Here is a 23,439-nt window from a genome sequence, read left to right as displayed (position 1 = left end):
GCCATTATTGTTTCCAAACATACAAAGTGTCTCTTTACATGGTGTCAAAGTTTTAAGCTGCCAAATCAATGCAACAATCGAAGGGATAAATTTACGCTGGGAAAAAAAACCAAAACAAATAAGCTGTTTTCATTCAAAGGTGTTACATGTGCACTTTTGACATTAAAAATCATTACCACGCTACTTTTGAGACATTGAAATAAACACTTGTGAACAAATATGATGTTCCGACGAGAAGACAACGTATATTTAGTGCCACTGGTTCACTCTTTCTAAAGTTCCTTTGTTTTTCGCTCTTATTTCATTATATATCTTTTGTGCTATTTAACAGTTGAAAGATAAGTGAAAGATTTTTACAGGCAAATATAAGAATGAAGGCCAAACAAATCCTGGAAGTTTACTTAACAACATGCTGGCTTTTTATTTATTCATTTATTTTTTTTCAGGGACGATTTCTTGCCAAGAGTTAGACGATAAGATGAGATAGCCAACATGTCTGTTTGGTAAATATGAAGATACAGACAGCAGCTGGTTACTTGAGCTCGCTGTAGCACAAAGACTGGAAACAGCTAGCCTGGCTCTGTCTGTTACTGCACCCAGTCAAGAAATAGTCCGGCACATTACCCCCTTAAAACCACTGCAGTTTTTGGACAGATTACGCAAACATGATACTGTGTGTTAATGATTTAGCTTTAGAGGAGCTGGTAAGCTGATTTTAGAGTGTTACTGATCTTCTCATGTAACTCTCTGCAAGAAAGCGAGTAAGCATTTTTCCCATGTCATACTATTCTTTTAAGGTCCTTTAAGATTGTCATCTTAGCACCAACAATACCAATGGCATTAGAATGGTCTCATTTGTTTGTCATTTGTCCCAATTATACCAGGATATCAAAATTTCTATAATGATTTATCCATGTATAGAAATGCTAATGACAGCACCTTTAATTAAACAGTTATTTGCATCAGACATGTGGGTGGAATGAAAAAAATTCCAAAGAGCAACCATCTTAAAACACTCAGCATTTCAGAAGCTCCACTTCAAAGACGAGAGTGGAATTCGCTGGGATGATGGGTGGGTATCCTCTGCTGCCATACGCGTAGTCCGGCGAGCAGGTCAACTTGGCCACCTGACCAAGGCTCATCTGTGGAGTAGGTGAAGCGCAAGATACATAAAGGGTAATAACTTAGTTTCAATACCGGTTAAGTTGTATTTTTGGCATCTGTTAAAGGGTTACTCCGGTGATTTACACTTTCAGAAATGTGAGGGACTCAGAAGTGCTCAATATCATTAAAGCATAGGATGAGATATTCTGACTTTTAGTCCCTAGTATGGGTCAAGCTCCAGAAACACTGGATTCTACGTGTCCCATCATGCAGGGACATTCGTTCCACCCTCCCTGTCCGCTAAATGCCTCTCTTAAGCCTTTGCCCATTTTCTAAGTCACACCTTCTATTAGAAATTGGGCTTCGACAGTGTTAGAAAGTCTCTCAGGCTTTGGAAATCTCCTAAGGAGCCACCAAAGACTTAATACAACTGGGCCATACATCAAAATAATGTTTCACAATGTGTAAAATGTCCACATCATAAAAATTCAGTCATTTCAATATGCACAAAAGGGTTATTTTCAGTCAAAAAGTAACATACAGTGACTTGACCCCCTTCTCTTTTTGTACACTCTGCTGTAGATTAATTCTGTCATGACTCCAGCTGGCTCTGACTGTCTCGTGGTGAATCTACCGGTGCAGTCTATGTGACAGAAAAACATCTGCGTGCTCAATTTGTGTTTGTTAATGAGAGGTTATATCTGGTTACTAGAGCTAAAGCCACTTCAGCTCTCGTAACTAAGTTTCACTTTGTTCAGTCTGTCAGGCTGATGTCAAGAAAGCATAAGCAGCAGGAGCAGAAGAATCACTGAGCTGACCTGTGCTCTGTCTGTGCTGAAACTGATTTATAGAAGTGTTGTCTACTTAGTGGAAGCCTCTGGTAGCAACAGTCCAGAGCTGCATGCGTGCCTAATATTTTTTAATATGCACAACCAAGACAGCCTTTCAGGTGGTGCAGGTATATTATTCAAGCCCAAAAGTCCCGCACATAAAGTATGATGCTTCAATCATGTTTAAGTACTTCTTTCATTTCATATCACCAAATCCTATTCATAGGCTCGAGTAGTAATAGCCATGACAAGTAAACTGATCTTGATGTGTAAAAGTCAGTGGATTGCCCCTTTAGAGTTCCTCTCCTTACCTGAGCTACACCTTCATCCCAACCACGAATTACTTGACCCTCTCCAAGCCTGAATTTGAAGGGATCTCCCCGGTCCCTGGACGAGTCAAACTTTTTTCCATTTGTCAGCGTGCCTGTTCAACAACAAACAAACAACAAAAAAACTTTTCAGCACTCACTCTATTAGAGCTGCGAGAACTGGTCAATTAATCAATGAGCTTATCAACAGCAAATTAATTGGCAACAGCTTCGATAATTGGTTAACCTTTTAATTAATTAATTAATTTTTTTTTAAAGCAAAAATGCCACGTATTCCCTTGTTCAAACTTCTCAAATATAAGGATCCAATGCTTTTCTTTGTCATATTTCATAGTTAATGATGTGTTTAGGTTTCAGAATGGTAGTCAAGTGAAAGGAGCTATTTAAGACGTCACCTTGGTCTGTGGGAAATTATAAAGGGCATTTTACCCAACATGGTATAAACAAAACGATCGATCAAATAATCGGGAAAATACTCAGATCAACCAATAACGGAAATAATCATTAACTGCAGCCCTGCACCCTTTGACTACATAAATCCTCAAACATTAAATCTTAAGTGTGTTTGTGGCACTTCACCTACAACATGATTGTGACACATGACTCAGTGCACACAGTAAGGCAGAAGCTCAACACTTAAAGGAATAGTTCGATAATTTGGGATGAGAAGATCGGTGCCTCTTTCCCGACTGTGCAGTCACGTTGAAGCTACCGGATCCCAGGATCCCGTTAGCATGGTTTAGCTTAGCACAAAGACCGGAAAGGAAGGGAAACTGCTAACCTGGCTTGCAATGTGTTGATTTTACACTTTGGTTTTAAAGAAACGAGAAATATCGTGTTAGCTGGTGAGCTTTGGGGGTGCTGTTTAGCACATTTTGGACACAAACCGGCTACCCCCCCCACACCACCACCCCCGTTTCCAGTCTCCGTGCTAGGCTAAAATAAGCTAAACTAAGCTAAAACAGGCTAAGCTAACCGTATCATGGCTGTAATGTTAGCTTCTCCCACACGAGTGCCACCGATCTCCTCGTCTAAGCGAAGAAGGCGAATAAGCGTATTTTCACACTGTGAAACAATACGAATCCTTTAAGAATCCATTGAAAATCGCCCAGAAGTGTATATTTGGGTGGATAATATTTTCTATTTCAACTGAAAGTGGGTGAATGAAGTAAGGTTTAACCATGTCTTACCGACGTAGTGCACGGTAACATCATGCCCTTTCTGCGGAAAAGTCTTTCCTGAAGGGAGAAAACGTGGGTTTAAAATGGTGTAATTTTTCAAAAGGGAATACAATATTAAACTTCCGACTCATTGGGATAAAATAAAATCCTCACCGTCTCCCGGCTTTAAGGTCTCGACTTCTACTCCCATTGTCTTTTCCGTGTAGCCGTCGCTGTCAGACACTTCCTGTAGCTCCCTGCGCGACTGTGTGTTTAGTCATATGTGAAGTAGTCTATGGCTGGCTTTCCATAGGGGTCGGTCCGTTCAGGCTGGCATGTCTCACATGGTTTATAGGGCTTTCCGGGCTTAAAGCAAGGTCTACCTATTTTTTTTTTCTTTTTTCCTTTTCTGCTTGTGGGTCTTTGTGTATGTGTCTCCATGTCGGCGCTATTTCAAAAGTGAGTGTAAAAAAAAAAAAAAAGTGAGTGAGGTGAGAACGAGCTAGAGGGAGGGTCACACATCCCGACTCTTTGCACCCGATCTCCCAAATTCATCCGAAAATCCATGTCAACAGAGGCGGCTGAAATGTACACGCATTTTATGGTTTATCGCTCACTGTTTGATAACCTAGGCCCGTATTTAATTTTTTTAAAAAAAAGGACTTACGTGAGAGATAAAATTATGAACCCGCTACTCTTACTCCGAAACACCAACTTAAGAAGAAAAGGTATTTATCAAACTCTCTGTTTCGGACTTAAAATGTAACGGAGCTCCAGAGAAGCTGATCAAGAGCAGATCCCAGATGTATGCGGAGCCGAGCACGCCCCTCTCTGTCTGATAATAGCAATAACAACAAGATCGACGACAACAACAACATTGAGCTCAAACAGTAGAATTAAAAGAAGAGAAGTTTGACTTTATTATTTGCATGTGAACATTCAATAAGGGTGTTTTTCTTGCATTCTTTTTTTTAATGTTTTTTTTTTAAAGTATTTAACAGCGGTGCAAACAAACAACACGAATGAATCAGGCATTCATTTCACCTGCAGTCCCTGTCTGAGCATCCTCGTTCCTCACACTTGTCAGCTTGGCACTAAATCCTCCTTATTATGTGATTTCTCTGACCCACCTCGTCTCCCAGCAGCAGAATTCTGTTTCCATCTCAGCCAATTTCCTACCCCTTCATGTATGGTATATATTTATACATTAGAAATATATCAGATTGTTTTGAATCCACCACCCACTCCCGAAACGCACACATGGTTTGGTCCACTCAGCACAGAACTTTTGCTCAGATATTGTACTTAACTTACAATATTGAGGTACTTGTACTTTGCCTGAGTATAATCTCTTCATGCCACTTTATACTTGTACTCCACTACATTTCAGAGGTACATGCTGTGTTTTTTTATTCCACTAAAACTGACAGCTTCGGTTACTATTTTCTTCACAAATTAAGGTTTTACAACAAAACATGTAAAGAGGTTATAAAATACGCTGCCTTGTTTTAGATTAAACTCTCCAGCACGAAAAAAAAATCAATTCGATCAAGAAAAAAAAACTCCATAATGAAAATAATAATTAGCTGCAGCTTTATATAAAATAGTTAAAATATAGCTCCACCAACTACAACAGTTTAATGCTGTTTACACATTAATGCATCAGTAATAGTAATCGAAAATTATAGTACAGTATGGAATAGTCTCAGGAGTCATTGAGTACTTTTAATACTACATTTTTCTTGATTTTACTTTATATTATACTAAATTTTACTTCAGTTACATTTTCAATGCAAGACTTTAACAGTACTTGAGATGGAATATTTTAATATATGTTTTGGCATTCATTTCTACAGTCATTAACCTGATAAACACTCCATAGACATGTTTACTCGTTGATTCTTTGTTTTTTTCGTTCAGATGCGACAATGGATGCACTTGAAGAGGAAGGGGACCTACCTGGCCTGAGGCTGCATGTGAACGGGGCCCAGATGTTTGTGCTACACCACTGGATGGTAGGTTCAGCAGTGCAGCCAGCGACTCACAACCATACATGTCTTGCTCAAATAAGTTGTGCTGTATCGGTTTTTGGAGCCTTACTATGCAAGTGCTTCCCGAGGGTGGTTAAAGTACTTAGATGTTTTACTTAAGTACTCATACCACAATGTAAAATACTCCATTACAAATAAAAGTCATGTATTTAAAATCTTTTGTAAGTAAAATATACAGGTATAAAAAGTGAAAGTACTTGCTCTGCAGAAAAATGCCCCGTGACTGATATTTTACTATACATGATATTATTAGACTGTTAATACTGACGCATCAATGCATAGACAGCAGTTTACTGCTGTAGCTGCTTGAGCTGGAGCTAGATGTAAAGGATAGGTTCACAATTTTTCAAGTCTATCTTTCAAGCAGTGAATTTCTGAAACAGGTCTTACTTACTGTAATCATTCCTCCTGTTCATACTGGCCCTTAAGAGATCCCCTCCTACTGCAATGTTATGCATTTATAAACTAGTGCAAAACAGGAACTTGCAATTCCAGCGTTGTCACAACACGCTCAGCAGAACACAAAACCACAATAATCTCTCTACAGTGTACAGTTTCTTAGAACGACAATACTATAAGCTTTTGGCAGAACATTTTGCTAAGAATTATTACAACAAGTCTACATAAAAAATTACATGAATATCATAAGACAAGTTATCACAATATATTCCATTATTACAAAAATACGTTTTCATTTTCAAGTTGCTAATCCTCAGTCAAGGGGTTTGTTACAAATTGTTGTTTGTTGCAAATATTCAAAAGTAGCCCAGTAGTCTGTATTAAAGCATTAGCTTCAATCATGCTGTCTCATTGTACGACTATTAAATCCCTTCATCGATTTTTCTCAGCAAAATGCCACAGGATCATTTTCTAAATGATTCCTATTCCAAATTGGACCATCTTGTTGATAGTGCTGCAGGCTCAATGAGAATGACACTCGACTCTGTTGCCCCTGTAATAAAACAAAGGAGGTTACCTCCATGGTTTAACTCCCAAACCTGTATATTAAAGCAAACTACGCGAAAACTTGAAAGGATATGGCATTCTACCAAAATGGAAGAATGCCGCTTAGCTTGGCATGATAGTCTTAAAACATATAGGAAGGCCCTCTGTAATGCCAGAGCAGCCTATTACTCATCTCTAATAGAGGAAAATAAAAACAACCCTTGGTTTCTTTACAGCACTGTAGCCAGGCAGACAGAGAGTCATATCTCCATTGATCCATGTATTCCTATAGCTCTCAGTAGTGACGATTTCATGAGCTTCTTTAATGATAAAAGTCTAACTATTAGAGACAAAATTCACCACCTCCTGCCCTCAACCGGCACCGACTTATCTTCAGACACAGGCACATTAGAAACAGCTGTGCAACCTGATGTATACTTAGACAGTTTCTCTCCCATCGACCTTCACCAACTAACTTCAATAATGTCTTCAACTAAACCATCACCTTGTGTCTTAGACCCATCCCAACTAGGCTGCTTAAGGAAGTTGGCACCTCTTTACTAGATATAATCAATGTATCTTTATTAACAGGCTATGTACTGCAGTTCTTTAAAACAGCTGTAATTAAACCTCTTCTTAAAAAGCCTACTCTTGATCCACGTTTTAGCCAACTATAGACCCACATCTAACCTTACATGATAATAGTTTATTTGAGGATTTTCAGTCAGGATTTAGAGTGCATCACAGCACAGACAAAGCACTGGTGAAAGTTACAAATGACCTTATTACTGCATCAGACAAAGGACATGTCTCTGTACTTGTCTTGTTAGACCTTAGTGCTGCATTTGATACTATTGCCCATCAGACTTGAGTATTTAATTGGCATTAAGGGAACTGCTCTGAGCTGGTTTAGGTCCTATTTATCAGATCAATTTCCGTTTTGGCACGTTAACGATAAATCCACCTTACACTCAAAAGTTAGTCACGGAGTTCCACAAGGTTCTGTGCTTGGACCAGTTCTATTCACCTTATATATGCTTCTTTTACGCAATATTATTAGGAAACACTCCATAAACTTCCATTGCTGATGATACCCAATTTTATTTGTCAATGAAGCCTGGTGAAACCAATCAGTTAGCTAAAGTTCAAGCTTGCCTTAAGGACATAAAGACCTTAAAGACCAGCAACTTTGTGCTGTTAAGCTCAGACAAAACTGAAGTTATTCTGCTTTGCCCCCAACACCTCAGAAACACCCTATCTAATGATAAAGTTACTCTGGATGGCTTTGCCCTGGCTTCCAGCTGCACTGTTAGGAATCTCGGAGTTCTCTTTGTTCAGGATATGTCCTTTAACTCACATAAAACAAACTTCAATGACTGCCTTTTTTTCACTTACATAACATTGCAAAAATCAGGCACATCCTTTCTCAAAAAGATGCAGAAAAACTAGTCCATGCTTTTGTTACCTCTAGGCTGGATTATTGTAATTCCTTTTTATCAGGCTGTCCCAACAAATCTTTAAATACTCTCCAGTTGATCCAGAATGCTGCAGCACGAGTACTGACAGGAACTAGGAAAAGAGATCACATATCTCCTGTGTTAGCATCACTGCAACGGCTCCCTGTAAAATTCAGAATAGAATTTAAAATCCTCCTCCTCACCTACAAAGCACTTAATGGTCAGGCACCATCATATCTGAAAGAGCTCATAGTACCCTATTGCCCCAGTAGAACACTGCGCCCCCAGAATGCTTACTTCTGGTTCCTAGAGTCTCCAAAAGTACAATAGGGGGCAGAGCCTTCAATTATCGGAGTCCTCTACTGTGGAACCTTCTTCCTGTTTTGGTCCGGGAGGCAGACACCCTCTCCACGTTTAAGAGTAGGCTTAAAACCTTCCTTTTTGATAAAGCTTACAGTTAGGGCTTGAACCATCCCCTAGCTGGGTGACTTCCCATCATGCATTAAACTCCTCTCTCCTCCTCTTCCTCTCCATCTGCAGGCATTCATACGGCATCAATGCTCCTTACTAACTTGACTTCTTCTCTCTCCCGTAGTTTCGTGCTTTCTCGTCTCTCTCCTCTCTCTTCCTGCCGCTTTCTGCAGGTATTTCTGCCCCTGGTGCTAGAGAGTCTGGATCTGTGACTGCAAACCACCTACTGCTCCCATGATCCTGCTCAACACCCACTGCTTCAAAAATTATTATTATCATCTATTATTATATTTGGTTTTATTAGTACTATTATTCACCCTATTAGTATAATTAATATTTTTATTATTAGTCTCATTATTGTTGCACATCTTTATGTTATACGTCTACTGTGCTATGTCCCCCGTCTTTTCTCCCTCTCTCTCTTTCTCTCTCTCTCTCTCTCTCTCTCTCTCTCTCTACCCAACCAGTTGAGGCAGATGGCCGCCCACCGTGAGCCGGGTTCTGTTCAAGGTTTCTACCTGTTAAAAGGGAGTTTTTCCTTGCCGCTGTCGCCAAGTGCTTGCTCATGGGGGAATGTTGGGTCTCTGTAAATATAACTATAGAGTACGATCTAGACCTGCTCTACATGAGAAGTGCCCTGAGATAACTTCTGTTATGATTTGATGCTATGTAATAAAATTGAATTGAACTGAATTGAATTAAATAAAAGTTTTAGTGGAATTAAAATACATGTATCTTCAAATACACGGGTTGTTATGGTTCATTTGATTTACTGTAATTATTAATCTGGGCTAAGCATTAGATGTAGCCATGCTGGCCTCAGTTTCTTGAGGCGACGAATTATACATCTTGTTGAAGAAGGAAAAGCCAGATTCAGTTCCATGTTGTGTGCCCTGGGAAGAAAAAACATCTTTTACATCTGAGTTTTTCTGGAGTAAAGACAAGATGCTTTGTTTTCAGATCCTGCTTACTTACATCTATTTTGCAGTCAAAGAGGTCAAAAACAAAGTTCTGGTCAGTCGCATTGTCATTCATAATTGTCGGCTGGTTCCTAAGACACACAAGCAGAAATGTCAGCCAGTAACATAAATGAGCATTCTCAAGTGTAATTATGTTCATTGTGTTAATTACTTATGTATTTAAATCATTGTGTACATTGTACTACGTTTCCTGTTCAGCACAAAGAGGAAGACGGAGATGATGACACCAGCCAGCAGAGTCAAACCCACCGCGAGGCCAATGGACAACATATCTGCATACACAGAGAAACAGGACGAATGCACGACATTTTACATCAACACCTTTCGTGCGTGCATTTCTTTGTACACTGCAGTTCCCTCGTGTACATAAATGTGCCACACTGTTGCACTCAGTGAGTTAATCCCGGATACACACTGTCCTGTATGTGGTCAAGTCAACTCTTCAGTGGGAAAAAATGGGCGTTGAGCCCAGTGCCACAGACAGGGAAGGAGAGTCTGAAAGTACTGAGAGACGGATATTCGCATCGCTGGTTTTGGCCTTTTCATGGGATTTTGTGACAGTGAGAAAAAAGGAAATAATACCAGATTAAATTGCTAAAATTGCCAATAAGAGTTGCGATAAGCTGTGTAGTTGAAACCACATCTGTCCCAAATACTTTATGGATGTAGTTATTTGCACTAATATCTGGATAATATGCAGGGAGGGTGAATGATGGGGATTTCTGGTTAAATTGTCAGATGTTTTAACCCACAGTAAGGTAAAAGTGTCTGAGTAGATATGATAGAAGCTCAGCTGAAGTAGCTAAGGAGGGTTTTCTGGTTACCATTGTTAACATCAGGAGGGTGGATGGGGGGATCTGAGCAGCAGCCGCCAGGGGAAATGGTAATGTCATCAAGAGCAACATCCCCACCTGTTTTCTCCCCCCTCTGATATACAAACACAAACTGTGACAAAAAAAAAAAAGGAAAGTTTTTTAAGTTCAGTATATGAATCAGAAAATTCAGATGACACACAAAAAAACAGTCCTTTAAGTGGTTATTGTGTTAATGAAAGTTTCTACAATTAGTCAGATTATACATTTTCCGACACTTGCTCTTGACCAAATGAAGCTGTTGCATTTCAGCTGTAGCTTATTAGAAAAGTCCAGGACTTAAAAGCAGTTCCTCTCCTCATCACAAATAAAACTGCGTCGTGGAACTTACAATTTTTTTTTCAGGAATTTTTTTTTTTTGAAAAAACTTTCAGCAAAACCTTGCATGCTATTTTAACTGTAAGTGTTGTAACAGCAAACAGGTCAAAAAAAAAAACATACAACAAGAAAAGCTTGAGCACAAGCTCGGAAAAAACAAAAACCCTGGCTTTTTTATCCTGAAAACTATTTGCATTCGTTCTGATGAAACCTATCATAAGCCCATAATTACCCAGAATGCTTCTTCATGTTTAATAGGCAGACTAGCCATCTGCCACTTGTCTCCCTTGTTTCCCTTCTCAGACCACTTCAGAGCCCCTTCTTCGTTGCCACCAGTTTGCATTTTTCTATGGGAGAGGACATCACCAATTTAAATTAAGGCAATGTAGATGTTGATTAATACACAGTTCCTCTTTAATGTTGCTACTCCTCAGACATCAAGAGTTAGTTACCTGTCATTTATGTAAACTCTGAGAGTCCCAACATGGCTGCCGTACATGTGGTACCAGAACGTGAGGCAGTGCCCTCCAGTGGCCGGCTGGAACACATCACTGATCAGGAGGGACGTGTCTCCCCTGTCACCCACCAAGGTGTCCACATACAGATAGCAACCTGGTGGAAACATTGCAAGATCACTCAAGCATATAAATGACAGGTAGAGCTCATATATTCATTTTAAAAGCTGATACAGTCAATATCCCTTCAAACAAGTATGTGCAGGTGGTATGCAGCACTAAAGCTACAATATTGCACATTTCTGACCTGCTTACTGACTACAGTCCAGTCAGGCTTGGTTTTGATGGTTTTAACTGTACGTAGAATAAGATCCACGTATTATGTACATTATTACCAACCTTGTGTTGAGTTGGTGGTGTGATCAACACTCGGTCCGGTGTTGGGGTTCGGAGAGGCTCCTCTGCCGCGGAGCCAGTCCCCCTGGTCGACTCCTCCACCCAGGTTGCTCCAGCTACACATGTTGCTCTCAAAGTCACAAAATCCAGGAGGAGGACACTGAGCGTCCGTCAGCTGCACATCATCAAAAGCCATGTCTCCCTCCTGGGTGGGGCCTGCCTTCATGCCTTCCACCACAATCTGAAACAGAAAGCAATGTTATGCTAGAAACTGCTTACCCGATATACAAATACGTAGTTTGAAATCAATGTTATGCTTGAACGGAGTTTTAGACGTCATCTTAGTCTCATTAGATCACATTGTTGTCTCATTTTATGGACAGTTGTACACTCAAAGCACAATCGGTTATTATTGGAAGGTGTATAAAGAAAGGGCAGAAGTAACAGACATCTAATTCGAGTTATATTTGTTAAGATTAACAACATGGGCTGTTAAAGGCTCAGTTCACCCAAATGAACTGTCAAATATCTTTAAAGGCCCAAATCACAATACAGATTGTTTCAGTTTAACATGCTGATGTTTAGAGAAATCAATCTACTTTCTATTACTTTGTACTGAATAAATATGTCGGTAATTTGGGTGACCCAACCCTTTAAAAGAGGTTTTTAAAAGAGGTTATTAGCCCTAACGCACAATGACTTTAAAGTTCCCAATGCTGTTTACAGGATTCATAAAATGTTTCTGCTTAAACAATATGGGACAAATGTTGCATGATATTGTGAATTACATATATGTTAGGTGGTGAGAGAAATGCTGAGATCCTTTGCTTAATTAAAAATACCAATACCTCAGTGTGAAAATACTCTGTTACAACTAAAAGTCCAAGAATTTTACTTAAGTAAAAATACATCATTATCAGATCACAGTGGCCCATGCCAGTGTTATGCTATTACTGAGGCATCAACATATAGGCAGTCTTGTAAAATTATATATGGTTGAGCTGGAGCTAATTTAAACTGTTTTTAAATACTTTTAGGCATTTATATTTACTGCATGGCGGTGTATACGCCATAAATTTAATCTGTAAAGTCACTAGTAACTATAGCTGCCTAGTAAATGTAGTGAAGTACAATATTTAACTCTGAAATGTAGTGGAGTAGAAGTACAAAGTAGCATAAAATGGAAAAACTCAACTAAAGTAAAAGTAGCTCATAACTGTACTGAAGTGCAGTAGCTGAGTAAATGCACTTAGTTACCTCTTACCAGTGTCTATGTATATCTCATTTCTCCAGAGTGACTCTGTGTTACCAGACGGTTGGGGGTGGATCTTTGTGACTCACCTTGTAGGGCCGAACCCGCGGCAGAAGGGAAGCCTGTGCGAACCTCCACATCCGGCCCTGGTCTCCTGTCTGGGAAAAAATCAGAGCTTCCTTCCCTTCTTCACTCTGCTGGTAAACATTCAGCGTCCCCACGCCTTTGCCATACATGTGGTACCAGAGCTGCACACAAGCTCCTTTGCCTGAAGGGCCACAGGAAGGAAAATCATATCGACCGTGATTTCATTACAGAAATATTACGCTGAATATCCACAGCAGCACAACCTTGTCCCTGTTCACCTTTTACATCTGAAAACTTTAGGCTGCTCAGATGTCAAGTTATTTTTGTTTTCTAATAGGGAAGAGTAGAATTGATCAGCAGATCAGCCAGATCAGTCAGTGTAAATTAAATCAACTGCTGGTCATATCATTTGGCAGAGAAAGGACATCCTAGACTTTTGGAAAATGTTGGGAATGGAAGGTCCAACCCGAAAATCACACCATATTCAAATGGCTTAAATCATGTGTCTTTCCCATTATAACATGTAACTAAACTCTCTGAACTTTTTGGACCTCTCTCATAGTGACTCAGTGTCTGGAGGAGTACACTGTCTGCACAAACGGTGGCTGCTCAGAGCTAATTCTCAACATAATAGTTGTAACATCTTTCTAATTGTGGGAAAAACATGAGGAGAGCCAGTTTCAGAGCCAATGTATGGTACCATCATGTTGATCGCAGCTTGTAGCTCTCAAAGGAAATATTCAAGACTGGTGACTCTCTGACCTGCAGGGTACAGTGGCGAAGACACTGTAGCTGTCTGGCCGGCGCGGTCAGCAGCAGAGGAAGGCAGGTAGTAGTAATGGCCCGTGGGTGTGTTGGTGGTGTGGTCGCTGTCTGGTCCTGTGTTGGGGTTTGGAGTTGAGCCCGACTGTCTGACCCAGTCCAAGTCATCTGTGGTCTGCTGCTGCCAGTTACAACTCCCCTCCTCAAAGTCACACAAATCTACAAGACAGTGTTATGGAATGCATTTTTAAAAAGTATGCACACGAGAAGGATGAAAGTGGTAACTAAATGTTAAGCCTTTATTATCTCTAAAATACTGTTTGTGGAACTGAACATAAGTGGGATGTCAAGCAAGGACCAAAAGAGAGTACTGTGCTTCAAAAATTCACTCTTGCATTCGTGACATTGTTTTCCTGTTTTCTTGAAAGCCCTTGACACATCTTAATTTGAGATTAAAAAGGATCTTTGACTGATAATATCTAATCCTGTTCACTGCAAGCTGTCATGAAAAGCTGCTCACTGTTAACTGTACTGTAGTTACGTCTCTGTTTGTCTGTATGTTGTTCATATAGTGGAGGCAGTTTTGTATGTGAGTATATCTCTTTTCTACTGATTTTTACCCTCCTTTTTCATTATCTTCTTTTAGTTTAATAATCATTTGTCTTTGAGTTCTGCAGAGTCAGGAAATTATGAAGTCTATCAATAATCCTTCAAAAAAAAACAACTTCTTCTCTATTTCTTTTTGTCAGCAAATCCGCTGAAAAGACCAAAACCATTAGGTGTTCCTGAGCCTGTCTGATTCTCAGCCCCCAAGCACATGTGTACATATGACATACATATGGAAATTTTAGAGAGCAAATGTCGCTCAGACAGAGGGAAATTATGCATTTGCTGGGAACTCTTCTCTGCTTCAGATTTGGTGCAGTGGTGAGTATGTACAGAGGCAGGAAGGTGAATGTTTTACTGACTCAAAATAAACTGCAGTTTATTTTATGTTCATTGTAACGAAGGAACATGTCACCCAGTGCAACAGTGTGGTTCATTGATGTGTTTTGTACAGTTTTTTGGGTACCAATGGAGACCCGTGGCATAGAGGAATAAGCTGTGTCAAGCTTTGGCTACACAAACAATATTTGACGATAAGAGAAATATAGAATATCACCGGACTTATCCTTTAAAAGTGTGGTGGCAGATGGAACACTGCATGCTACTTAACAATTTGCTGTCCTATAAACAGATGTATCAAAACATCTGTGTGTGTCCCAGGATTTATCACATAAAAATGGCAACAAAAGAAAATAAATGAGAGCTTAAGAGGGAAATAGACACTTTTTTTTTTCCTTTTTTGGTTACATACTGAATCCCTTTAAAAGCTGTAAACCAAAGAATACAAAATTGGAGTTCAGACAAATAAACCAACAACCACGTTAGAAAGTGTTTTTCTCCAGCTTCAGCCTTATTACCGGAGGCAGGACACGGTCCACTGATAAGGGAGATGTCATCGATGGCTATGTCTCCTGCCTCTCCTCCAACCGTAGCCTCCAAAGTCACTTGGTGGACTTTCTGCAGCATCACGTGGCTCTGCACCAGCAGCCACTCATCCCCTTGATTTCTTGATTTTTGCCACACCTACAGGACAGAAGGCAGGCTGATTCACTCGTCGCAATGAGGATGTGAGGAGGTTTTTGCAACACTGTGCAACCGGCACTCAATATACCATGCATTAATGTTATTTTGCAATCGGTGTTTCACAATTATGCGAAAATTATAGTAACAGAGAGAAAACCCGCTGGAACCACCCACAAATATTTCTCAATCAGCCTCAGCAATTTTTCTCACAGTGTAGTATAGGGAAGTAATGTGTCCAGACACAGACAGAATCATTAATGAAAAAACAAAATGAAGCCTTCGCTGTCCTCCTCTATCATTTCTATATTTTTCATGCAGAAACTTTGATAAAACACATCATAAATGAAGAAAAACTGTTATTTTTCATGCACATTTTACCAGTGTTTTCTTCAAAGGATCAGCTGTTTGTAGGAGCATCCGCAAAGAGCCCACGGTAGCTCCAAACATGTGGTACCAAAATGTGAGACAGTATCCTTTTCCTCCAGCAGGTGGCAGCAGTGGCGACTTCAGCCGGGCCACATTCCCTCTCACACTCGGCGGGGAGCTCTCGATGTAAAGATAGTTCCCTGTCAAACGAGACGCAACGATTACCAGCCTCTCTGGCTTCTGACCGCCTGACACGAATAAAGTGTCTGCTTGCAGCTCCCCGCATTTACCCCGTGAGCTGCGAGGAGTTCAAGCAGAGTTCGGTTTGTCATTTGAACACTTTTTCAGCCGCTTCAGTAGGTGAAGCTATCACTAATTTACAAGGTGGGGGAAAAAAGGGGGAAAAGATAAGGAGACGACAGGAGAAGACCAAAAAAAAAAAAAAAGAAGCAGAATTTAGGTGGAAGAAATTAGTTATTTTTTTGTTTCTGGACCCAGGAAATCATCTTGTGACCCCTTAGATTAATCTTGCAACCCCTTGGGGCACCCTTGCCCACACTTTGGGAACCACTACCACTACTGTTTGGTTGGTATTTATGTTTTACTGTCTAAGGCTGGCTGAAGCTTGTAATAAGCTGAGATGCATCAGTCGTCCGTTCGACGGCTACAGCCGTGCTTGGTCTGGTATGACCAGTATGACTGCTTAACTGACATTACTGGGTCAGTTTTCCGGCTCCATGACTCTTCTCCGTCCGTCATAACGGGAAACCGTGTTTCCATTCATGGTCACTTGTGGCCAAAGTGGCTGCTGTTTGCCAAAAGTTACATGGGCTCGCTTTAGAGGATAATTCTCAACAAATAATTCTCAAATAATTCCCAATGACGTACTTTTGGTACTAAATATAATTCACAGTTGCACAGCACCGTTTAGACATCAGTTTAATGTTTTAGGAGACTGCTTGACTATAAAGTCATTTTAGCACTGTAATGACCTTTGCCGGTATTGTGGTCTCCTGCAGGCCCGGTGTTGGGGGTTTCAGTGGGACCCGACCCGATGAGCCAGTCCAAGTCATCTTCAGCCCCCTGCACCCAAACACACAGACCATCTTCAAAAGAACAGCCATAGGCAGACAGAGCTGAGGAGGGAAACAGAATTTCAAAATTAGCAAAACCTTCATCACCTGACGCTGCAGGTTTAAAGGCGGTAGAAATATGGATGTAGCATGAGACATGACGTAACCCCCATACCACTGCTACTCATTCCAAATAAGCTCGCATGTAATGTTGATGAAAACTTATTTACCTGGTGGCTGGTAGGATTTTTCACAGTTTAGAAAAGAGATATCGTCCACAGCAAAAACGCCATCTCCAGTGGTTGTGCCCCCCTGAGTCGCTTTATTCATGCTACTAAACAAAACCTGAAAATACAAATGATCACATTAACGCTTTTGCAGGATTAGTATCCCTAAAATAAAGCGAACACTTAATTTTACTGTACTGATGGAGCAAAGATGCAGTATGTGGACATAATTGGAAAATGTTATGCACTTTCCAACTGGGTTGAGACCTGGTGACTGTGAAAGCCAAGCATACGGTGACTCTTCATGCACTGTGTGGAAGCATCCGCAAATTGTTATGTTTGTCCACTCATTTATTCAGGATTTCTTCTTTAATGTGAGCATTTCAATGTCTTCCTTGCATAAAGATTTAAGTGTACATGTTCCACTGTGGAGGCATGAGCATACACCTTATAAGACTGCTGGTGCTGGCCTAGAGGCAGATACTCTGCCGTCCAATGGGAGAGAGTGTTGTGACTACGTGACCACAGGATTGCTTCACTACCCTCAGCTTGCTGCATAAGCACTCTGAGTGACCCAGCACTCTCCGCACTGATGTGGAAGTGAAACCTAGGTTTAGGAAAGAAGGAAGGAAGAAGGGGAGAGTGTTGGATTGGGAAGACAGTTAAGTGGCAGAAAGACGGGGGGCAGTGGGGAGCATTGAGCAATTCATACAACTTTGTATCAAAACATATATCTTACAGACATTATTAAGAGAAATGTGGCCATCGACGCCGTGGTTATCACTCACAGAATCTGGCAGTAGGGGGATGACGGGGGAAGTGGGGGACTCTGGAGCCGGGCCTCACTCTGTGTGGACCCCTGACTGAATTTCACTCTCATGTAGTAGCCTGGGAACAAGGGACAACCATCCTGAATCAACAAACTTGACTCTTAAACATGTTTATTCAGCTGCTGAGGAAAGAGTATAACTATGATCATCTAGGATCTATGTTACTTTAACACGGTATCCCTTGAATTCTGGTCCTGCGGGTCCATAAAACCAAATCAGTTACTCAATCAATAAGCCACTAAAGTCACCTGTGCCTGTGGTATGATCAGTGGGAGGCTCGGTGTTGTTACTGGCTTTCTGTCTCTGCCACTTGCTCTGTCCTTCACTTGCGTCAGTCCATTGGCACTGGTCGCCCCCGAATGTGCAGGGACCTAAAATATCCACACACAAAAAACGAGAGGGGTGAATCCCAGGTTTTTTATTTTTTAAAAAACTTGGTCTTGTTGCGAGGCAGGTTGATGTCTCTGTGGCCGACTCTGAAATTGAACACAGTGACAAAATTTGTACAAATTATTTTTTTTCTTTTTTTTTTGCCTTTTTTGTCCAATACAAGTGTACTAGCATGCTGGAAAATATTATCTACTTCATCTCTCCTCTGAGAATCAAATTTCAACAACAGCCAACCTTGATTTGGTCTACAAGTGTTTGCATAATCTTTTTTCACAACACACACAAATTCTTGTATTTAAAAAAAAAAAAACACAGCTAGATAACAACAAGGCTGCCATCACAGCTTACATGAACCACATTCTGGTGAAATTCAAGTGCTGTTAGATTGGAGTAAAGAAAGTGGTTTCCTAATGGTGTCTCGTCACCCATTTTATCTCACAGCCATCACTGTGTGAAAACTGCATCATACAGCTAATCACGTTAAGCGTTCGACCTAATAGTTAAAAAGATGTAGTAAAGGAAGGTAATAAAATGATTATGATTGGTATGACAGATTCAAGTTCTCTCTTTCTTTCACAACTAGTGATTATGTGAATTATCTTATTCACATCTGTCTACTGCAAATACAAGCTGTTAGTTTTACCCAAATGCTCAACTTGTCTAGTAGCCTACTAATGAATACACCTGAACAAAAACGGTTATTAAAGACACTTTACACTGCTGACAAAACGGTGAAAGCAAGTGTACTGCAGTTCTCTACAGCCTGTTTCACATCGATGCAAAATGCAGCTCTCACCACAGCCATCCTCGTCCTCTCCCTGGGGGCAGTGTGGATGATAATCACACTGTAAGGTGGCCAGAATACACACTTTTTCAGGTGACCGCCAACAGAAAAACTCATTATCCTGCAACACCAAAGACAGGGAACATTAGCCGTGGTGCATTTTCAACAATTTTACAGACTTGTTTTATGGAATACCTTTTACAGAATTTCCACTGTCAATATGTCAAGTTATTTACCTGACAGGGGTAGACTGGTCCAGTTGAGGTTGAGGGTGTGGCTGGAGCAGTGGGTGGGTTAGAGGTGGGCGATGTGTCGGGGAGCTCGTTGTTGTCAGGGTCAAATACACACTCTTTGTTGAAAGATACATCGTCCAGTGCAACCAGCCCTCTGCGACCGTCCCCATGCTCATATCTGAAGACAATCTGAGGAGGAGGCACACAGGAAAACCAGATATTATGTCCTTGCGTCTACCCATTATTCCTATTCCCACTATGATACATCATTGACAAAACACACCATCATTAAAGTACCATAATACAGTCAAGGCCAAATATTTTGCAGGTAACACACAAGATAGTGCATTAATCTACAGGTACTTTGATTGCATCTGAGGTTCTCCACAGTCTTTCTTGTTATACATGTTCTTGGCATGAAATCCCAAATATGCAATTTTGTTGCCCAAATCAATAGAACCTTGTCCAGTTGGTCAAGCCAGAACTAATTTCTGTAACTTTCAAGGTGTGAATGCCAACCTATTTCAATTCTTGCTCACTGATTGCCTGCTTAAATGACACCGTTAACAATTTGAGAACGTTTTCATAAATGAGGCCGCCGGTCGCCTTAGGCATTCATCTGTCATCTAATTAACTGTCCGTGTCTTCACTGACCTTGCTTTTGGCTGATGAGGAGAACGTGACTTCTGCTCTCTGCCAGCTGTAACTCTGCGAGTTTTCCCTGAGCCACAACAGTCTGTCGTCACTACCAGACCGTATTGCCCTGGACTGGGCTGTCAGTCTGGCTGTAGCATCATCCTGGCTGAAGTAGAAGAATCTCACCTACATGGAAAGAGTACATAATGTAAAAGTGAAAATGGAATAGCGTTCTTTAAAAATAGCCTTGTGACCTATCATCAACCTGCAAAGGTGGTTAATGATGTACGGCACCTTTATAGAGCAGAGATAAGCATGAGATAGAAAACAAAGCTTAATATTAAGACATATGCAGCAAGGCATTACTGCAATATAATCAGAAGCATTCACAAGTTTCTGTTTGTGCCATTTATTCTGAGCTTTTTTTAAACCTCCACATAGAGGCCGTTACTAAAAATATAGTAAACCAAGGTCTGGACATTCTCCACAGGTCCAAACACTGTTTTTTATTCTTTCAATGTCAGGAAAAAACTTGTCAACCAATCGCTGTGACCCATTTTGGATTATGTTGATATGGTGTCTGATAATATTGGCCACCTTTTACCTTTTGTGTATAACCGTTCTTAACTTTTGTTTTTGTTTTTGTTTTGTTTTTTGTTTTTTCTGTTTCGGTATGCGCCACCCAGTGTTTGGTGAGATGATATTACTTGTCTGAAAAATTAGATGCTGCATCACAAGATGGTTTTTTCCTGTAAACAATTCATTTGATCGCCATACAGTATACTCACAGTGCAGTTTAAGCTGGGTAGTAAAGTTTTGGAGAGAATCTCTGATGTCTGGCCCTTCTTGGTCAGGTATGTCCCAGGTATAACATAGTGACCTGTATAATAACAAGACACCAAAATGGAAAGTTTAGGTATAGCATTGCTGATTACAGAAGAATTAAACGGATGACATTAACCATCTAGCGAGTCAAGTTATTCAGAGGCAAAACCTTCAATGAGTATCCCTTTGCCAAGTGCCTCAGAGAGTCTAATACCTGCAGCAGAGTTTTGGGTGTGATCCCTGGGAGGCCCGTGGGTGGGCCAGGCTTCAAGTCCTTTGCGATGTGTCCACTCAGCTCCAGGCGTGTCCACATCACTCTCTGCCCAGGAACACAGGCCTTGTTCGAAGCTGCAGCGCTCCACCACGCCTTGGTGCTCTACATTATTTTTATCATCATGTAAAAGGGGTGTGGAAGCAAGACAATTACTTCAAATTAAAAACTGGTACTCAAGAACATCCACCTGTGGATACATAATACATAAATAGTCATATCCAGATCAGATATTATTATCTTTTCACTGAAGTAAATCTTACAAGTCAGGCATGATACAAAACAACTTAGAGTAATTTCTTTAATTTTAAGTGAAAGTGAATTTATAATTTCTCTTATCTAATATAAAAATGCCAAAGTTTAGTTTCACTCGTTTTTAGGGAAACTTAAGTTTAAAAAACACTGAAAAAACAAAACAAAAAAACCTGTTTTGTTTGTGCGCTAGAATCACTGTTTAAATTATCATAATGTCATTGCAACTTCCACATTCTAGCTTTTTAAGCGGTTTTATATTTGTAAATCTTTACAGCACAAAGGGGGCACCCAAAGTATATAGTATCGTGTGCAGGCAATATATATGAATATACTGTACTGGTGCATAATCTACCATTCGCCAATTTCGTGATATCTCACCACAGTTATTCTCCTCTGACCAGTCCCCACAGTCATCACTGAAGTCACACACTTGGTTGTGCTCAACACACACACTGTTGTTGCACATGAACATACTCTCTGGACACATGGGCTGGGGCTCTGAGAGAGAAACCAACAAACATGTCACGAATGTAAATTGGCTCGGAAAAAAAAGGGGGCCAGCTAAAAAGAAGCAAAAAGAAGAGTGTTCAGGGAGCGCAGGTAGTCTACCGGGCAGGGTGCAGTTGGTGAAGTCGATGTCATCGATGGCAATGTGTCCAGGCCTGTTGAAGGTCCTGGAGGCTTCAAACAGGATGGTGAAGTCCTGAGGGATCCTACCAACTGTCACCTCACCATGCTGCCACAGATCTCCGTGGCTGCCCGATAGCCACCACAGCGTAGCGGACCTGGAGCCTTCCTTTACCAGCACATTTAGCTCTTCCACGTCTGAAACAGCGCACAAGATCGCATGCAGAAATACAAGTTCTGACTCACATATTTTATGGCTGCACACGTACATGTATGTATGCCAAACATACCCTCTCCATACACGTTGTAGTAAAAGTGCAGTGTGCAGGTGGCACTGGCCTGTTTCATGGTGGGACTCCGCAGGGCTGCGGGGTCTATTTGATCGCCTCGGTCAGACTCCACTGCCATGTACCAGCCTGGAGAAGTCAGATAAGAACCCCGGGAGAACCCTTTATTCTTTCAATACATAGTCAGCCGGCCGGTGGGAGAATGGGGGTGATGGAGAGCTGCCTCTAACAGTTTTGCATTTCAAATATTAATAACTGACCAAATTTGCTGTTGTGTATTTATTTAGCTGCTTGTGTTTTTATTTAATGGTTCTTTATCTCTGGGGACTGACGTCGTATTTGAGTTAGGAAGGCACCATGGATTGTTGTCCTCTCTTTTTATTACCAGTTTAATTTGTATAGGGACAAATGATTGCACTAAATCAAAATGTGTACTATGGTTTAGGTGTGGAGACAAATGACTTAACAGTATAAAACTGTAAAAAAAAAAAAAAAAAAAAAATCACAGAAGTGTATATTTAATGTTTAGCCAAAGCATTAAGATGTAGGAATCCAAGCTCAATCCAGAGTACAACAAGGATGTGGAAACTGTAGCTAACACTACCCAAAGGCTCCACTGCAACCATACATATCATAAAGGAGGAAACACGAGAGGAATTACACCTCCATATTCAGCTTCTTTTAAGACTGTAACAAACCTCTCATCATAATACCCAAAACATCATTTTATGATCAGTTAAAACACTAAAAGGAGGATTTTTTTTACTGATCTGATTTAATTCCAGCTAAGCATCTTCATCTTTGGTATCCTCGTTGATCTGACTTCTACTGTTGTCTATACTGTAATGGTGGGTCAATGGATTTCAGACTAGAGGAAGATCATGAATTTGAGTCCCCAGACTCTGAGACGGTCAGTCTGTTCTGTCAGCGTGTTCCGTATGACTGTAAAGCAGTCCGGATGCAGATACCCTGTCCCATTGTATATAGAGTCAGTACAAGAGGGGTTGGTGTGTGGTCCTACCTAGGTCATTGCCTAGTGTGTGGTCCACAGAGGGTCCAATGTTCCCAGTAGCGTTTCTTCCTCTCACCCACTGAAACGGGCCAATGCTGATGTCCTCCCAGTCACATGTGCCACTCTCAAATGAACAGCCCACAAATCCCAAACTTGTTTCATTCACTGAAAGAAAAAGAGTTTCATGTATTTAAAAAAAAAAAAATCTATTATCGTTAAACATATTTCAGTAATTAACTATAGGAATAAAAAACCCAAAAAAATATCAGTACCTTGACAAAGCCCTGGTGTGAGACTGATGTCATCTACGGCAATAAATCCTCTATTGTTTGCCTCTGCTTCGATCAGCAGCTGAGTGTGATGTTGTTGAGGGAGTCATTGAATATCATTGATAAAATATCCAGTCTTTTTATTATTATTCTGTTCTATTCAATTCTAGTCACTACGCCAGCTTTGGGGTACCTGGAAAGGTTCGCTCCCCTCTACTGACAGGGAGAGCCTGCTCCAGCTGCGTCCAGTGCTGTT

At 40.7% G+C, this 23,439-nt stretch overlaps 2 protein-coding genes and 1 long non-coding RNA gene across 3 annotated transcripts; 1 reads left to right on the top strand and 2 right to left on the bottom strand.

Annotated features, from left to right (window-relative positions):
* Window positions 1-444: 444 nt before the first annotated feature.
* LOC120799310 (FK506-binding protein 1-like) lies at window positions 445-3,859 on the bottom strand. Its single transcript, XM_040144389.1, has 4 exons — window positions 3,598-3,859; window positions 3,454-3,501; window positions 2,246-2,358; window positions 445-1,142 (listed from the first exon to the last, which is right to left on the bottom strand). Exons 1-4 carry the CDS (start codon window positions 3,632-3,634, stop codon window positions 1,017-1,019), a joined length of 324 nt encoding a protein of 107 aa, XP_040000323.1. The 5' UTR covers window positions 3,635-3,859; the 3' UTR covers window positions 445-1,016.
* A 138-nt stretch (window positions 3,860-3,997) lies between these two features.
* LOC120799311 lies at window positions 3,998-8,850 on the top strand. The gene is made up of 3 exons (XR_005708804.1): window positions 3,998-4,151; window positions 5,344-5,438; window positions 8,815-8,850. It is a non-coding gene; the product is annotated as an uncharacterized LOC120799311 (long non-coding RNA).
* A 191-nt stretch (window positions 8,851-9,041) lies between these two features.
* On the bottom strand, window positions 9,042-20,775 carry si:ch211-106h4.4 (MAM and LDL-receptor class A domain-containing protein 1). The gene is made up of 20 exons (XM_040143767.1): window positions 20,677-20,775; window positions 19,656-19,823; window positions 19,005-19,190; window positions 18,781-18,889; window positions 17,843-17,965; window positions 17,553-17,652; window positions 17,182-17,371; window positions 16,768-16,882; window positions 16,457-16,600; window positions 15,477-15,664; window positions 14,933-15,098; window positions 13,470-13,688; window positions 12,710-12,888; window positions 11,372-11,609; window positions 10,970-11,129; window positions 10,750-10,864; window positions 10,152-10,272; window positions 9,503-9,599; window positions 9,323-9,398; window positions 9,042-9,240 (listed from the first exon to the last, which is right to left on the bottom strand). The coding sequence occupies exons 1-20, from the start codon at window positions 20,773-20,775 to the stop codon at window positions 9,139-9,141; spliced, it is 2,895 nt and encodes a 964-aa protein (XP_039999701.1). The 3' UTR covers window positions 9,042-9,138.
* Window positions 20,776-23,439: the final 2,664 nt, after the last annotated feature.

The sequence above is a fragment of the Xiphias gladius genome, chromosome 14 (genome assembly GCF_016859285.1).
Source record: "Xiphias gladius isolate SHS-SW01 ecotype Sanya breed wild chromosome 14, ASM1685928v1, whole genome shotgun sequence".
In the NCBI taxonomy this organism is placed as follows: domain Eukaryota; kingdom Metazoa; phylum Chordata; class Actinopteri; order Istiophoriformes; family Xiphiidae; genus Xiphias; species Xiphias gladius.
The sequence above is the reverse complement of the archived record's forward strand: the minus strand, read 5'-3'. Positions and strand labels throughout refer to the sequence as shown.

Excerpts from the sequence above, each read along its gene's own strand:
- LOC120799310 (XM_040144389.1), bottom strand. The coding sequence starts at position 3,634 with ATGGGAGTAGAAGTCGAGACCTTAAAGCCGGGAGACG. Across the intron at positions 3,502-3,597 it reads GACCTTAAAGCCGGGAGACG|GAAAGACTTTTCCGCAGAAA; the intron begins GTGAGGATTTTA and ends TTCTCCCTTCAG. Across the intron at positions 1,143-2,245 it reads GGGATGAAGGTGTAGCTCAG|ATGAGCCTTGGTCAGGTGGC; the intron begins GTAAGGAGAGGA and ends CCTACTCCACAG.
- si:ch211-106h4.4 (XM_040143767.1), bottom strand. The coding sequence starts at position 20,775 with ATGTGGACACGCCTGGAGCTGAGTGGACACATCGCAAAGGACTTGAAG. Across the intron at positions 17,372-17,552 it reads TCCCCCTACTGCCAGATTCT|GTTTCACTTCCACATCAGTG; the intron begins GTGAGTGATAAC and ends TCCTAAACCTAG. Across the intron at positions 12,889-13,469 it reads TTCGCCACTGTACCCTGCAG|GCAAAGGAGCTTGTGTGCAG; the intron begins GTCAGAGAGTCA and ends GTGGCCCTTCAG.